The sequence below is a fragment of the Trichoderma gamsii genome (genome assembly GCF_001481775.2).
Source record: "Trichoderma gamsii strain T6085 chromosome Unknown Scaffold_63.2, whole genome shotgun sequence".
In the NCBI taxonomy this organism is placed as follows: domain Eukaryota; kingdom Fungi; phylum Ascomycota; class Sordariomycetes; order Hypocreales; family Hypocreaceae; genus Trichoderma; species Trichoderma gamsii.
Window position 1 is genome coordinate 54,204 of NW_020171400.1, and position 14,513 is coordinate 68,716.

The window sequence follows — 14,513 nt, forward strand, 5'->3', positions numbered from 1 at the left end:
TATAGTCTGATCTCCTCTGCAGTGTTTCGATTGTTGTTCAATTTCTTCAAAGGCGACATGACATTCAAGAAAGTCGTTCTTGCTGGTGCATCTGGCAATCTTGGCGCCCGGATTCTCCGAAACCTTCTGGAATCCGCCGATCTCGTCTTCCAGGTAACTGTTCTCACACGGTCGAAGACAAACGGAGCAGAGAGCTTTCTGTCATCAGCCGGACTTCCTCTGTCGTCACCAAACAAGCCTTCAGTTGTCTCAGTCGAGTACAATGACCATCCAGCTTTGGTACAAAGCCTCAAGGGTCACGATGTACTTATTGCTGCTCTAGCGGGGAGTATTGCTATGCAAGTTGATCCCTTACTTTTATCAGCGGCTCAAGAAGCCTCTGTAAGACGCATTATTCCCTCCCAGTACACTCTGGACATGCTACACCCCGCGGCGCAGGCGCTTTTTCAAGATGAATGGCCCGATGCCTACCCATTCGTGCTTGCACAACGATACAAAATGCTCGCAGAGGCTGGTAACCCTACTAGCTACACGGGCATCCTAACAAGCATGTTTCTTGATGTGTTCCTGGAGACCGCTCTGTTTGGAGCCTACGACATACGGGGTCGAAAATCGACTCTGGTTGACGACGGCGATGCCTTTTTCACTGCTTGCTCAACCGACTTTATCGCCGCATCAGTGATTGCTGTGCTGAAGCTGCCTGAAGAAGCTACGAAGAATAAACGGATTCCAATTGCTGAGGTGAGGACGACAGGCAACGAGTTGGTCAAAGCCATCGACGAAGTATTCGGTATCGAGATGAATGTGCAGTATAAAAGCAGTGATCAGATGAGCAGAGAAAGGAGAATCGCATTGGCGGCGGGCAACGCAAGGGCGGCGTATGCATTGACAGTGGCAAAGCTGGCTGGAGATGGCTCGGGGCCAGGTGACCTCATTGATGGACTAGAATTTGACGCTGACGGAGCTTTGGCTTTCCAAAGAAAGCCTCTCAAAGAGCTCATCCTCCTGATCAAACAGCGAATGCTACAGGTCTGATAGAAGAGTAAATTTGCTTTTGACTTGTCAACGTGCCCCATAGAAGATCTGGTTGTACAATTATTGTTTCAAAATGCAAGACGAACTGAAAATTTTACAATTTTCACGAAATCTCCTTGATGCTACTAAGGACCTTCTTCAAACACGAGTTGTCATGACCGCTGAATTACTGAAGTATGTAGCTTGTGTTGACCTATTTTCTCTGGCCTCAACTCAAAATCGACATTATTTTACTATGCGTCTCCTTTAACAAGTTAGACTACCAAAGGCCGTGAGGTCTTCACACTGGCAGAGTGAAAGATGCCAAAATGGACTCCCACTCCCGTTCATCAAAGTCAAATGCTTGCGCCTCTTCGGGAAGCGTCCAGAAGTGCGATTGTGCATCTGCTGTCCTTTCCGAGGTAGTTTCAGTCTGTCTTCCATCCAAAGGGTTGTTTGTCTGAAGCTGATCTACCTGCACAGGACGGGCTAGTCCTAAGTTTCCATTTTCAAGGCAGTCAACCATAGGTTCAGTGCCACCTGACGAGGGGAAAAAGCCTGCATTGGTGCTCTGAAGTTTGCTGCGGTATGCGCTGGAAAGTCTCTTCAGCTTCAATGCAAAGCCATTTACTATGGCATTGCTACCATCGAGAGCGGCGAAAGGAGATTTTAAGCATGTTTCAACTTTTGCAGCCATCTCTTCGATGAGGTGTAAAGTGTTGGCACTTTCAGATATAGGCTGCGCAATTGGATGGGCAATGTTGGACCTGTATAGATATTGCTGGGAAGAAATAAAAGCTGCCTCCGACTTTGATGGCATTGAAGAGCCATCTATACTGGTAAATGTGAGCCTGATAAGGTTGGCAAGTACATAACAAAGCCTCAAAATCACAGTATGTGGCATGCGAAGCATTGTCGTCTCGGCTGTGGCCAAAAAGTGGCGTATGCAAGTCTTATTGGAATCCAGCATCCGCCACAACATCGTGGCTCTGACGGGGCTGCAAACAAGTAGCTCACCGCCATGGGCTCTTCTGGACTGCGCTTTATCCTGGGCCGCCGGCAGTGATTCAGTATCCCAGAGTTCGTGGTGGAATGCCCCCTCTTGTATGTAGGATTGAATGTAGCTGAACTCTATCTCAGTGAGACTCGTATCTTTGAGTTGTTAGTTAGTATTCGGTTTCTGATTTGGTAGAACGAGTCTTTTGGGCGTTTGCAAGCCCTCGGGGGCGTACCTGTTGCAGAGAGCATCTTAATAAGCTCTAGCTCGTTCAGGAAACCGTCAACCATGGCGCGAACGGCCGCATTGCCACGTATTGAATTGTTAGCATCCAAGTCGTCATAGCGAAAGGTGTCGCTAACTCGGCAACAAAGTGACTCCGAAAGCACAAGTGGCCTGATCAATCGATCTGTTTCGTATTCTTGAGCCGTCGCAAGGCGATCGCAGTACTCTTCTATACGCTTGCTGTACTTCATTACATGCGACCTTCGAAGCGCTCTAGAAACACTTCCAGTAGCAATGCTATTAATTAGCTAGCCAGTCGGAGATTTACAACAAAGAATCGTGTGATGGGAATGCCGTGGTAATATTGCAACACCTACCAGGCTGACAAATAGTATGTTCCTAGGAGTGCGCGGATCTCTGTCGGGGTTGTCGCGCCCCCCATGTCGAGATTCAGATGATAGACTGAAGTAACGCATAGCTGTGTCTGAAGAAAGAGCTGCGAATGGCCTTGAGGCACGGTGAAATAATGATTCCAAGCTGTGAAAGCTAGAAGAGCTTGCAGAGCGTCCAAGCTACGGTCAACCTGCTTCATGAGCTGCGAACTAATTATAGCCTGAAACTCCTCACCGAGAAGCTTCTGTAGCGGTGGTTCTGTGCAGAGGGCAATTGATATGGCCACAAGAAAAAGTAGAGGCGATTCCTGGCGCATTTTACTTGCCGTCGTCTCGGAGCTCAGGACAACAAATGGGAATAGAGGTGTGTGGTGAAGCCTAAAGTCCGCCAGTAACACCTCTGCACGCTCTTCGGTCAGGATGCCTCGACTAAGAATGTCGACGTAGCCGCTAGAAACGCCAGTTGTGAACATAGGTATTCCTATATGTGGTGGAGGGATTGCCGATGTCCAGGAAGTTGACTGCAAAGGTCCCGAACGATCCGCTGCAGGTAGAGGAAGAGCAGAACTTGGGACCGGTCGGTCAACTGGCCTGAAGCTCGGCGATGAAATCGCGTCATCTGTGAAACTGCTGCTGCTGCCTTCCTTAGGAGGCGCAGACAGCTGTGCTACAAGGCCATCAAACCTGGACTCAAGTCCTTCGAGCCGTCTGTAGAGCGCGATGTAAGATAAGTAATCAGACTTGTATCAATATGTGTAGAAGCATTGTCTCATGGCTGACAACCGACGGACGAGCAAGCGAAGCTTACCTGGTCATCCGTTGCTTGCGCCTTGTCTGAGGCAGATCGAAATAGATGCAATGTTTTCCAAGGCGACTGCATCTTTCGCAGTGGCGGTCACCGGCACGTCGTGCACATTTGGTTTTCGCAGCAGTGCAGTTAGCACATGCGCGCCTTTTAACCGCGTCGTTTGTCGACGTTTTGGAAGCAGCACCAACTGGCTCCATTGGAGAGAGATGGCTGTGTAGCTTTGTATACGCGATTTATTAGTAGGCAAGTACTTGTTGAAAGCCATCTGAAATTTCTTTTGCGGGCTTAGTAATCGATATTTAATAGTACAAAGTAACTAAAATTTATTGAAGCATTATAAAAAGATATAAACTTATACTAGATGCATTCAATTTAAATATAAAGAAATATTTTTATTAAAATTATACTAAATACATACTTCATAGTATATAACTCTTAGTGCCTTTAGCTTTTACTTCAAACTCAGTCGGCAATTTAATGCTATTTCTTTATATATCTATAGGGTCTACTGCCACTAGTATCCTGGGAATTTAACCCTCCAAGCGGTTTGAACCGACAGTGCCTTTGCTGGACGGCCAAAGACAATGCTGGCACTAACCCTAAGTTCGCTTTGCTTGCACTTGGTTGTATTAATGGAATGTCCGAAGAGTCCGAAGAGTCCGAGGAGCCCCTAACATCTGTAATAAAGTCAGAAACGTCAGAAACGTCAGAAAGGTTGAAAAGTCAGAATCGTTAGAATTGTCATAATGGTTAGAAAGGTCAGAACGGTCAGAAAGTTGAAATACAATGGAAAGATCAGAATATCACCCAATCATCACCTTACGACGTATTCAAGACAGCTTGAAGAAACAACTTCAGTAATAATGCATCGGCAATGGCAACAGTATACTCGCTCGTCCGAAGAGGACTGGATTTTTATTGCGGATAAGGCTGCCAGGAAGCGTACACATAATCGACTTGCGCAACGAGCTCACGGTTCGTATAGCTTACTTCCATCTACTTACATACACTAACTGTATTTCCATGTTTTGTATCGAGAAATGGCCGTTCGTTGCATCCTAAAACTGCGTCTGCCTCTGCATTGGACATAGCTAAGGAGGTCCGGGAGGTTTACAACTCAAGTGTCTCTTGCCGAAGGCAAAACCTCTCAGTTGCTACAATGTACAGGTCGATGTCTCAACTTACCAGGCATGCTAACTTTGGAATGTAAACAAAGAAATTCTCGCCATCGACTGTAGTTAATTCATCCCAAGCATAAATATCAAGCCTTCAACCCCAACACCGCCTGCCTTAACACCGACTTTGCTTCAAACTACCAAACCTCATCTCCCTTACATTAGTAAAATGCGATTATGAGCCTACCTCCAAATTAAATGCCACTTCATTGACCAGTCGAGAAGCGACTATGCGAAGCAGCCAAGGCTGATACCGAGTCTCGTGTCAGCCGTTGAATAGTAGCGCGCACGCAATAGAGCCATGTTAGCTCCCTGGAACTTACCTCATAGTCACCTACTATCACCTGGGCTGATACGAAGGACAGATTATGATATGGGATGACAACGCGATGAGATTGCCCCACTATATCTTGGCCACGAGCGCCCCTTTGCTTGGCCGAGGTTGGTAACTGGGGGTGACCTAGTAGAAGATGTATTATAGTAAGGCGAAATTAATTTCGACGAGCTTCTAGTGATATATACACTCTAGATTCTAGTTACCTTCCACTAACTGTAGTTTTTCAGCGGCTGAATTGCCGCTTCAATCTTTTGCCTTGTTGTAATAGTTCGGACTATGACTGAAAAGAAACTCGGTGAATTGCCCGCACAAATGGGATTTATTTTGGACTATCGAAACTATCTGTTACTCAAAGCGCAGTCTTGGAAAAGATGCTATTTGCCGCCAAGAGACCAATCTTGCTTGATCACTTGCTTGTACTCTCCTGTATATACAGTTCTACGCATCCAATCATCCAAGCTTCTTAGCCTATGCGGCAAGATCTCATCCAATAGCTCGTAGTTGATAAGGTCAAGAACCTTGCCTGACGCTAGCATTGTCAACATGCCGGAATAGTTTTGCTTCATTGGTAGCAGAGTTGGGTCATGCGGGTCAAAGTCTTTGCCCAAAAGCTTGTCGGTGCCTGGATAAAGATCGATAAACTCCTCAATTGTGAGCCGCTTATGCTCTGCCTTCTGGCCCGTTACGTCGGTGAATACCTTGGCAATGTTATCCCAAGTAGTATTCAGGCTCGAAACTTGCAGATCCATGCCAGAGCTACGCTCGGGGTGGTCGAAAACCCAGCGCGCGTACCTCCCAATGTCATCTAGATAAATCAGAGGAACTTGTACATCACCCATGGGTGAGGTGAAACTGAAGACATCGGGGGTTTCGTGATAGCGGCGTGGGCCGAAAAAATTGAATAAGAGCTCGATATACGGCACGGTGGCGTGGATGGTCCACTTCATGGGAGTCGTGGGTTGTGACTTGATAAAATCTGCAACGCGACCTTTGCCATCTGTATGGCCACACCTGAATTGTTTATTGTAGTCTCCAAGCTTGCCTAAATCAAATTTTTAGGACCAAAACCAGCTGAGGTCAATGGATATTATGCTGACTAGAATAAGGTAGAGATGCCCATTGGTAATGGGTTATGCCGCACGAGCGGGCAATCTCGAACATACGGATTCCCCAGTATGTCTCATTTCGCTGGCCGATAACAGGGCCATTGGTGTTCACGTAGGCATATTCGGCTTCTTCGAAGACCTTGAACAACGTTGGCTCATCAAAGCAGCTCCCTTCTACAATCTTGACGTTCGGAAGTTTGGCAAGCTCTGCAACATTAGGTTGGGACGCGGATCTTGTAAGGCCCAGAACGGTGTACTTGTTGCCCTCTGCCAGAGCTAGATAGTAGTTAGCAGTCAGCATCTGTTGATGGTTTTCTTTTTGTGCAAAAACCTTGAATAACAGAGGTGCCCTGAGCACCGATGCCGCCAATGACAGCAATGACAGGTTTAGAGGACATGGTCAGGCTTTGGATCTTTTGCTTGAAAGAGACCTAAAGCAAAAAGGGGAGGTTATGTTGACTTAGAGTTTGACCAATATAACAGTTACATTAAAATTAAGGTCAATCAATATCGATGCTTTATAGACGATGCACACAATGTATATAGGTTGCATTTTTCCATTGCTTACAATAACTTTCCGTTTCTCTCCATTCCTGGCGCTATTATAAATCTCAAAATACGTACACCGATACAATGTAAGTCAGCTCGTCAGAAAGCGCATTTGAATACTCACTCGTCAATTAATCAGCTTGCAGTAACTGCGCACTGGGGTACAGGATGTGTAATACATATATCGTTACAAATGCCCTCCCTTGTATGTTCGTAAGCAGAATTTGGTAAAATACATCTTTGTATTACTCAAACAACAGGGCACAACGCCATTTCAATCATATAATCTCAGCAGCATGAATTTGTTATTAACGCTTGGGAGGCTGGTGACTTACTATAACTACAGGGACCTGATTCTATCTCTGTTGGCAAGCAACCTGCATTCTACTCCTATATGCGGCTTTCAGTTTGTATGGGTAATATTATTTTATTATTTTAGATAATGCTAATAGCTTCATCATAGACAATAGAGATGCTTAGCTTTTTGGCTAGAAACGGAGTTGTTCATGTAGCATTGCACGAGTGTCTTGGCAAGGTGTAGAGCGTCTCAAGTATCTACACTGTATGCTATGGTAAGACATTTCAGGCAATGTTTTGACAAACGTTATGCAGATTACAGACATCCGGGGTCCATTCACCGATACTTGGGTTGTAAGGCAGTTCCGAAAAGTCCATTGGTGAAAGAATGCAATAGGCTTGTAGACTTCTACCATGAGCCCAATGTATTCAACTTGAATAGCACTTCCCAAGACATGGTATGTGTGATTGCGTTTCATCACATTCTCGATTTTGTCCAGATGGCTGACATCTGGGCACGTTATAAGAGGCATGTCTATCTTGCCAATACTCAGCATTGACCACCGCCATGATCTGTTCGAAAGTCATAGGTTCCTCCATTATGTTTTCTACAGCCAAGGAAGGGCCAAAAGCAGAAATTCCCACGGCAAACTCTTCGGTATTTTAAGGAGCGAGATTTCGCGACGAAGATTTGTTGAAAAGTAAGACGTGTAGCTTCTAGCCATGGAATGCTGTTCGTGGCAAATGGCAACCCTCAGAACTGCACTTTGGATAGCGGCGCTGACACACGAATCACGCTTCTTGCATGCCTCAAGAATTCGATTTGTGTTGGTAGAGTCAAAATTAACACTATTGTGGTGGGTGGACTTTGGGCTTGCGTTGGAGAGTGGCAGACCGATACTTTGAATGCCCTTTTGATAGCGTACAATTAATCCATCTGCAGCCATTCGCACATCTTTAGTGTACTGTCGTCGTCTTCACACGATTCCAAGACATCGTCCAAGCTTGGGGTGAGCGATCCTCGGGCAGCAGGAGCGCGCTTTGATACGTCTTCTGGGGTTGCACTAAGACCGAGGTGGATGACCGTGGCCAGTGAGTTCAAATAGCTATTCGCCAGCATAAGCATGCCCATGCCATCTATACGCCAGTGAGACGAACGGAAACGTAGCTCGCGTGTGCCAGGCAGCCAGTGCAAGCTCGGCAGCGCTGTATTTGGCATCACGAACTAGAACCTTGCCTGGATGACTGGGAGGATGAATGAAGAGGGTCTGACTCAGTCATTCGTATTCATGTAAGGGCCCAACCGTCAATATACGAGTCGCAGAATACTTCTCCAACTGTGAGTTCGTCTTTGTGACTATGCCTGCGATGACTAGGATGCAGTAATCGCGTCACAAGCCATGTCGACGGATATAAGGGAATAAGTCCTCGATAGACAAAGGATACAAAAGGCGTAAAGACAGGGTAATGGCCCATTGGTCGCGGTTGTCAGTGGCTGTCTAGCTAACAACCCTGTACATATCCTCAGTGGTGTCCAATGGCCTTGAGAAAAGTGCCTCTTGAAGTTGAGGACATCCAAGTAAAGGCTCCATGGCGCAACAAAGGTTGGCATCTCAGCGCAGATGTGAGAAGGGCGCAATATAATCAGATATGACACTGCGAGTATTCGATCCAAAGAAGCTCAAAGGGGCCAGGCTAGCGTTAGAAATTGCGCAAGACGCTCCGAGCGCATTTTAACTGTAACTTGATAGGCGCCTGGTCGCAAACATTCCGTTCAGGCAGCCTGTCGGTTTTTGGGGCCAAATGAGTCAACTCTTATGGCGCGATTGCCCGTGAGATTAGGTATTGTAATCATGGGAGGATCATTGGCTGGACTTGCACTATTGGAATTGGCATAAGCCAATGATTGTAAATCATTCCCCCCCTCCCCCCAACTCATGTCATTCCTGAAGCTGTAGAATTTTCAATTGAGCGAGACGAAGTATTACTACGCCGCTTAAGTCATGTGCTGTTCGACGAGAGCAATTATCGAATGGATTAATATTCATGAGCTGTAGATTTTACGCTAAGATTTCCTATTTTGATTTTGTTTACTCATCTTAAGCTACTTAACCCTAGATGATAAATTGACTTGGCTAAGTGTAATGAATAGAGCTACTACTAGTTGAAGTCGAAGCGGCCATTACCAAACTCTGTGATGAACTGAGGCGTTTGATGAGCAGCGCCACGGAAACTGTACATTTCTTGATATCTCATACATGCAGCTTAACGAAGTAATAAAATTGAGCTGGAACCACTTTTGAGTTCTTGGAAAATGCTCGCTGCACCAAATAGCTTGCCTATAATGTTAGTTTGAATCTTCAAAATCTACCCAAGCGATAAATTGTCGCCATGGCAATTCCAAAGGTCTTTTAATCGGCGGAAGGGATCCCAGTTGTCCGCTGTCTAGTCTCTGATGGTAGCTATATCGTCCGCGTTCTTACTAGAGACACTCAATCGCGTCGAGCAAAGCTACTTAGGAACCTGAGCCCAAATGTTGATCTGTTACAGGGGAACCTCACTTCGGAGGCCACTGTGCGGGCCGGCTTGAAAGACTGCTATGGTACCTTTGTAGATATTGACGGCTTCACAACGGACGAAAGGTCGAGATGTTCTGGGCCACCAGAATCTACGAGCTGGCCATTGAGAGTGGAATCAAGTTCTTTGTCTTTAGTGGTCTAGAATATGGGTACAGGCTCGGTGGATGCGACCCAAAGTATCGCACTGGGCACTACGACGGCAAGGGCCGAATAGCTGAGTAGATTCTAGGCCAGCACGCCAGCAATAAGGGCAAGCCATTCTACAACATGCGCATGGCCACCTTCACCACCGGTCCCTATATTGAAATGGCCACCGCCCTAGGCACACTGGTAACTCTCAAAATCGAGCACGATAAGACCGGCGAGCATCAAGTCCTGTGGCGACTGCCGCTGACCAATGATGGTGCCATAGCTCACGTCTCAATTGATGACTGTGAGCAGTATGTTCGCTGGCTGTTTGATAACCAAGAACGCGCCGATGGGATGGATCTTGCTATGACCATCGAGCACGTTCACTATGCAGAATTGGCCGCAGCATTCGAACATGTGACGGGACATAAGGCTCAATTCATCAATATTTCATCTGAGGAGCGCTGGAAGGATGGGCCGATGAGCAGCAGAGGCGAAAACGCAAGTGGCGTTCAAGTAAATAAGGGTGAGCCAGACTCAATGACAGTAAGAGAAAACTTTACCGGCTTCTGGCATCTTTGGCGAGATTCTGGATACAATAAGGGCTTGATCAAGAGAGACTACAAACTGTTGGATGCGATTCACCCTAAGTAAATCCGATCTGCGGAGGAGTATTTTCGCCGCGAAGAAGAAAAGGCTAAACAACAGGGGTCACCGACACTATGGGATCGTGTTACAAGCGGTGCTAGTGGGCATTCATTAAAGACTGCCGAGGATAGGATGAAGGAGATGATGGAACAGAGGGAAGGCCCGATATGATCCCCTTTAAAGTCTATACAACGAAACAATACTGACTCTACCCAGGAGAGTGCACACAGAGTTAAATCGAAATGCATCTCACTGGCATGATTTGGAGCTTCCTCTTCAATGTTTCTACTTCGCTATAGGTACATACCACCATTTGAAAATTCTACAAAGATCATACTGCATCCATTAAACCTGTGACGACCCCAATGTATTACGAAATGCTGTCTTTTGTAGGAATGGCACAAAGGATTACAAGTAGTTGCGATTGCCAGACGACGCATTTTCATACAGACAAATTTAGCTTGTCTGCATTACCATTTTCAGCGTCTCCGTAACATCTTCTCTCTCCAATTCAATCCCAATAGCGCATTTACGCTCTATGCATCTTTCAACGCGTGTTCGGCGCCATCAGCAAAGGCAAATAGCTTCAAGTACTCTAGGACATGCCAGTCTCCGGCAGTGCGCTTCTAATCGCCCTCGTGTTCCAAGTCGACACTGCTAATATGCTTCACTGTCCACTTACTGCCACCGGTCCGAGATTCCAGAATGCGCAGAGTCTCTTTTTGAGTCGTATTAAAAGATGCGATTGACAGGTATTGGTTGGACGTCTCGTTCGGACGCTGTAGGATGGCCACTGAGGCTTTGGCCGCCAATCCGAAGTTTGTGGCCTGGAAAGGCTCGTTTCCGCTGTCGATTAAAGTCATAGTGCGGCTCTATGTCTGCCCCGATGAGATTCTTAATATCTTTGAAGAGCAGTGAACATTAGCCTAAGACTGTTGGGAGACCAGGTTCAACAGACTTACGTAGTCAAACAGAAGTCCAATGCCCAACCTCGTCCATGAGAAGTTCGAGTAATGATCTGCCTTCTTGGAAAGGTAATTTTGTGTTTTGATCCTGCGCTCTATTTGGCAGCTGAGCTTACCTTCTTCTACCGTTCGGCTATCGATACCAAAGGCCGATGGTATAAAGCGGGATACACCTGCCTCAATAGCAACATCAGTTGTCAGTGGCTGCTGGTGAACGGCATAGCGTGAAACAAGAGACACAACCGCATCTTGATCTTTCAGGACGGACACCATAGCCGATTTGAATGTAAGTTCGAGTCGATAAATCGGGAGATTGGCCGACAATGTAGTTCCAACAACTTCCTCAGCATTCAGCGTCATGGTGGCTACGTCCACATTTTACGCGTACATCGCCAGATGATAGATCGCCGGCCATGACAGAAAGCATGCCCAGGATTTCTCAAGGATCTCTCGCTTACGTTCACCAATCTCTGAGATACACATTCTTGATGACAACTGTAGTGGTTTTAGAAACCCAGTGGACGACCATGATATTGAAGAGAGGGTGACGGGACTTTTACCGATGCCTTTGCCAGCATTGTCTTCACCATAGTTGCCAAAATCTAGGGTGCAGTATCTTCCCGCGCGATAGATGGCACTTTATTCATCTTGAAGAATAAACTAGAGCTTGTAATCCGCTTTGATCAAATCCGCAGCCTTTTCCGCTATAGCGTACACCGCACTTGTAATGTTACCCCGAATAAGAGTAGGCATGATACTAGCATCAACCACCCTTAAATTATCAACTCCATACACTTTGAGTCGCGGATCAACCACTCCGCCGTTCTGTCTCGGTAGCATGGCACATGTGCCGACAGGATGCCACGAGGGAATCGTTCCCTCTCTGACAAGCTTTTCGGCGGCCTTTCGATCAATGCGCCCCGGGATGTTATAGGTATCCTGAATCTTCTTGCCGCTTCCATCGTCTAGATCCTGGCAGTAGTCCGCAAGAGGCTTCGTTTCGTAAATTTTCTGCATGAAGAGAACTCCCTGGACCATCAATTCAAAGTCCACGGGATGATTAAGATACTTGGGGTCAATGGCTGGCGCGCTCTGAGGATCAGGCGACACAATATGAACGGCACCTCTAGAAAAGGGATGCGCCAGGACGGCAGTAAATGCTAAATAATTACCAGGGCTGGAGTGTGTGAACAGTCGCGAAAGCGCCTCGCCACCTTCATTGGGATTCCAGCCAATAGGGGCAAAGCAGAATTGCAGATCGGCTTCGTTGTCACTCGCAAGAAGCTTTCGCAAGAATGGAGAATGTGCATCGTCGCGATCCAGGCCAATATTTGATATGAAGTTGGAGGGCTGTCCGACATGAGGCGCGATGATTGGAGAAGATAAAAAGGCTGTGCCATTGACTCCTGAAGACAGAGGCCCACCACGACCATTTATCCACTCATTCATGGCCCAGTCCAAGATTTTGGGATTCCGAAATGATTCAGCACCCATTACTCCTTCTTTGGCCCGAACGTTTCTCTCTCCAGGCATTGCATGCTCAATCCCACGCCAAACATTACCAGGTATCAAACAAGCCCGCGTTCATGGCTCGGGGGATTCAACTTACATGTAGATTTTCTCCCACCGCCGGATTGTCTACTATGACATCTATGCCAAATTTTTGTAGCAGAATTCGTGATCCGACGCCGGACAATTGTAAAAGCTTAGGACTCATATAAGTGCCGCCGGCGAGAAGAACTTCTTTGGCAGCAGGAATTGTCTGCTCTATGCCGTCGATAAGAAAAGATACCCCTGTCGCCTTTGCCAAACCTCCAGGCTGATTCGGCGGTTTCAAGAGCACCCTGGTAACGAATGCATTCGTCAGAACAGTGAGGTTGGCCCTCTCAGCAACAGGGACATAATAAGCCGTCGCCGCATAGCTTCTCTTCCCTGTAGAGTCAGTGAGCTTGAGAAGTGGCCATGCTCCCAGGCTATTTCGTACTCTAGGATCTATATCCGTGGGAATCCCAAGAGCTTTCAATGTGGGTTGCCAAGATGCATCAGACCTCCCTGTCCCGATAGGCATAGTAAGCTTAATTGGCCCATCAGAACCGTATAAACTTTAATCAAGTCCTCCGGTACCATATAGCGACTTCTGCTCATTCGTAGGTGGAATGAATGCCTCAGATTTGCGGTATTACGGAAGAAGCGACTCCCAGTTCCATCCCGGATTTCCTAGCTCTTCCCAGTGGTCAAGCTCGCTTCTAGCTGCATGTGAGGCCATCAGGAAATTGATGGCGGAGCTACCCCCAAGGATCTTTCCTCGAGGCTGCGCAATAATACGATTGTTGAGCCCAGGCTGGGGCGTAGACTTGAAACACCAGTCATACTGTGGACTACTTTGGTGGTCAGTTTGTTCCTTCTGTTACGGATCGGGGAGCAGTGGCAGACAGGCCATTAATGGACTGAATGATCAGTACAAAATGTGACATGGAACGCATACTCTTCATACAACTGGGCAAATAGTTCAGGGATATTTATTTTCGGGTCCTATTGGGGGTTAGTTAAATGCTTATGAAGTGAATACTAACATATGAAAGCACAATCTCTCACCTCTAATCTAGCTTTTCCCGCCTCGAGTACCAGGACATTGATGCTGGAATTTTCAGTTAGACGGTTTGCAAGTACTAACCCAGCGGTCCCGCCGCCAATAATGACAAAATCGTACGAATTGGACAACATTTTGCGGAAAGGGGCAGTGACCAGAAAGTACCGTTAAAAGCAGATTGTAGGGGACCAGTAGTAGATTAAAAAAATAAGAGCTCTCTTCTCAGCTTGTCAAGTAAAGTGTGACATATGCTTCAACCAATTTCTTGCAAGAGTGTTTTATAACCTGGTTAATGATAAGAGAGCCAAATTTGAACGCGTCCTTGAGATCAGTAATTGAATAAACTAAATAGAAGGGGGGCGGGTATATGAACACTTTTAATGCCACCATGCGCATTTCCTCAGCTTACTCTATCTATAATGAATAAAAGTTTAGGTATGTCAGCGACTAAAGCACTCTATAATACCTCACGGTGATTAGTAAATAAAGGATTATTAGAAATGTATCTATAGCTGATTATATTAATTAATAAACAGATAAGCTACCTCCTGCGAGTCACTCATATCCGGCTTTGGCAAAGCCTTGACACTTGAAGCCTATTCTAAAAAATCACTATAGTGTCAAGCAAACCTGTTATCGATGTTAGTCCAAAGGTTATCGGGGTGTGGCAAATTAACTAGTATCCACGACTGTTGGTTGTAA

General features: G+C 46.4%; 6 protein-coding genes across 6 annotated transcripts; 2 read left to right on the top strand and 4 right to left on the bottom strand.

Annotated features, from left to right (window-relative positions):
- Positions 1-57: 57 nt before the first annotated feature.
- Positions 58-1,035, top strand: TGAM01_v210449 (isoflavone reductase family protein; the record flags this gene model as incomplete). The annotated part of the gene is made up of 1 exon (XM_018809684.1): positions 58-1,035. The coding sequence occupies one exon, from the start codon at positions 58-60 to the stop codon at positions 1,033-1,035; it is 978 nt and encodes a 325-aa protein (XP_018657086.1).
- Positions 1,036-1,315: 280 nt separating this feature from the next.
- TGAM01_v210450 (hypothetical protein) lies at positions 1,316-3,633 on the bottom strand (the record flags this gene model as incomplete). The annotated part of the gene is made up of 4 exons (XM_018809685.1): positions 1,316-2,166; positions 2,247-2,533; positions 2,614-3,336; positions 3,437-3,633. 4 exons carry the CDS (start codon positions 3,631-3,633, stop codon positions 1,316-1,318), a joined length of 2,058 nt encoding a protein of 685 aa, XP_018657087.1.
- A 1,689-nt stretch (positions 3,634-5,322) lies between these two features.
- On the bottom strand, positions 5,323-6,452 carry TGAM01_v210451 (hypothetical protein; the record flags this gene model as incomplete). Its single annotated transcript, XM_018809686.1, has 3 exons — positions 5,323-5,990; positions 6,112-6,330; positions 6,386-6,452. 3 exons carry the CDS (start codon positions 6,450-6,452, stop codon positions 5,323-5,325), a joined length of 954 nt encoding a protein of 317 aa, XP_018657088.1.
- Positions 6,453-9,746: 3,294 nt separating this feature from the next.
- On the top strand, positions 9,747-10,262 carry TGAM01_v210452 (hypothetical protein; the record flags this gene model as incomplete). The annotated part of the gene is made up of 1 exon (XM_018809687.1): positions 9,747-10,262. The coding sequence occupies one exon, from the start codon at positions 9,747-9,749 to the stop codon at positions 10,260-10,262; it is 516 nt and encodes a 171-aa protein (XP_018657089.1).
- Positions 10,263-10,882: 620 nt separating this feature from the next.
- Positions 10,883-11,581, bottom strand: TGAM01_v210453 (NmrA-like family protein; the record flags this gene model as incomplete). The annotated part of the gene is made up of 2 exons (XM_018809688.1): positions 10,883-11,083; positions 11,219-11,581. 2 exons carry the CDS (start codon positions 11,579-11,581, stop codon positions 10,883-10,885), a joined length of 564 nt encoding a protein of 187 aa, XP_018657090.1.
- Positions 11,582-11,881: 300 nt separating this feature from the next.
- TGAM01_v210454 (GMC oxidoreductase) lies at positions 11,882-12,715 on the bottom strand (the record flags this gene model as incomplete). The annotated part of the gene is made up of 1 exon (XM_018809689.1): positions 11,882-12,715. One exon carries the CDS (start codon positions 12,713-12,715, stop codon positions 11,882-11,884), a length of 834 nt encoding a protein of 277 aa, XP_018657091.1.
- Positions 12,716-14,513: the final 1,798 nt, after the last annotated feature.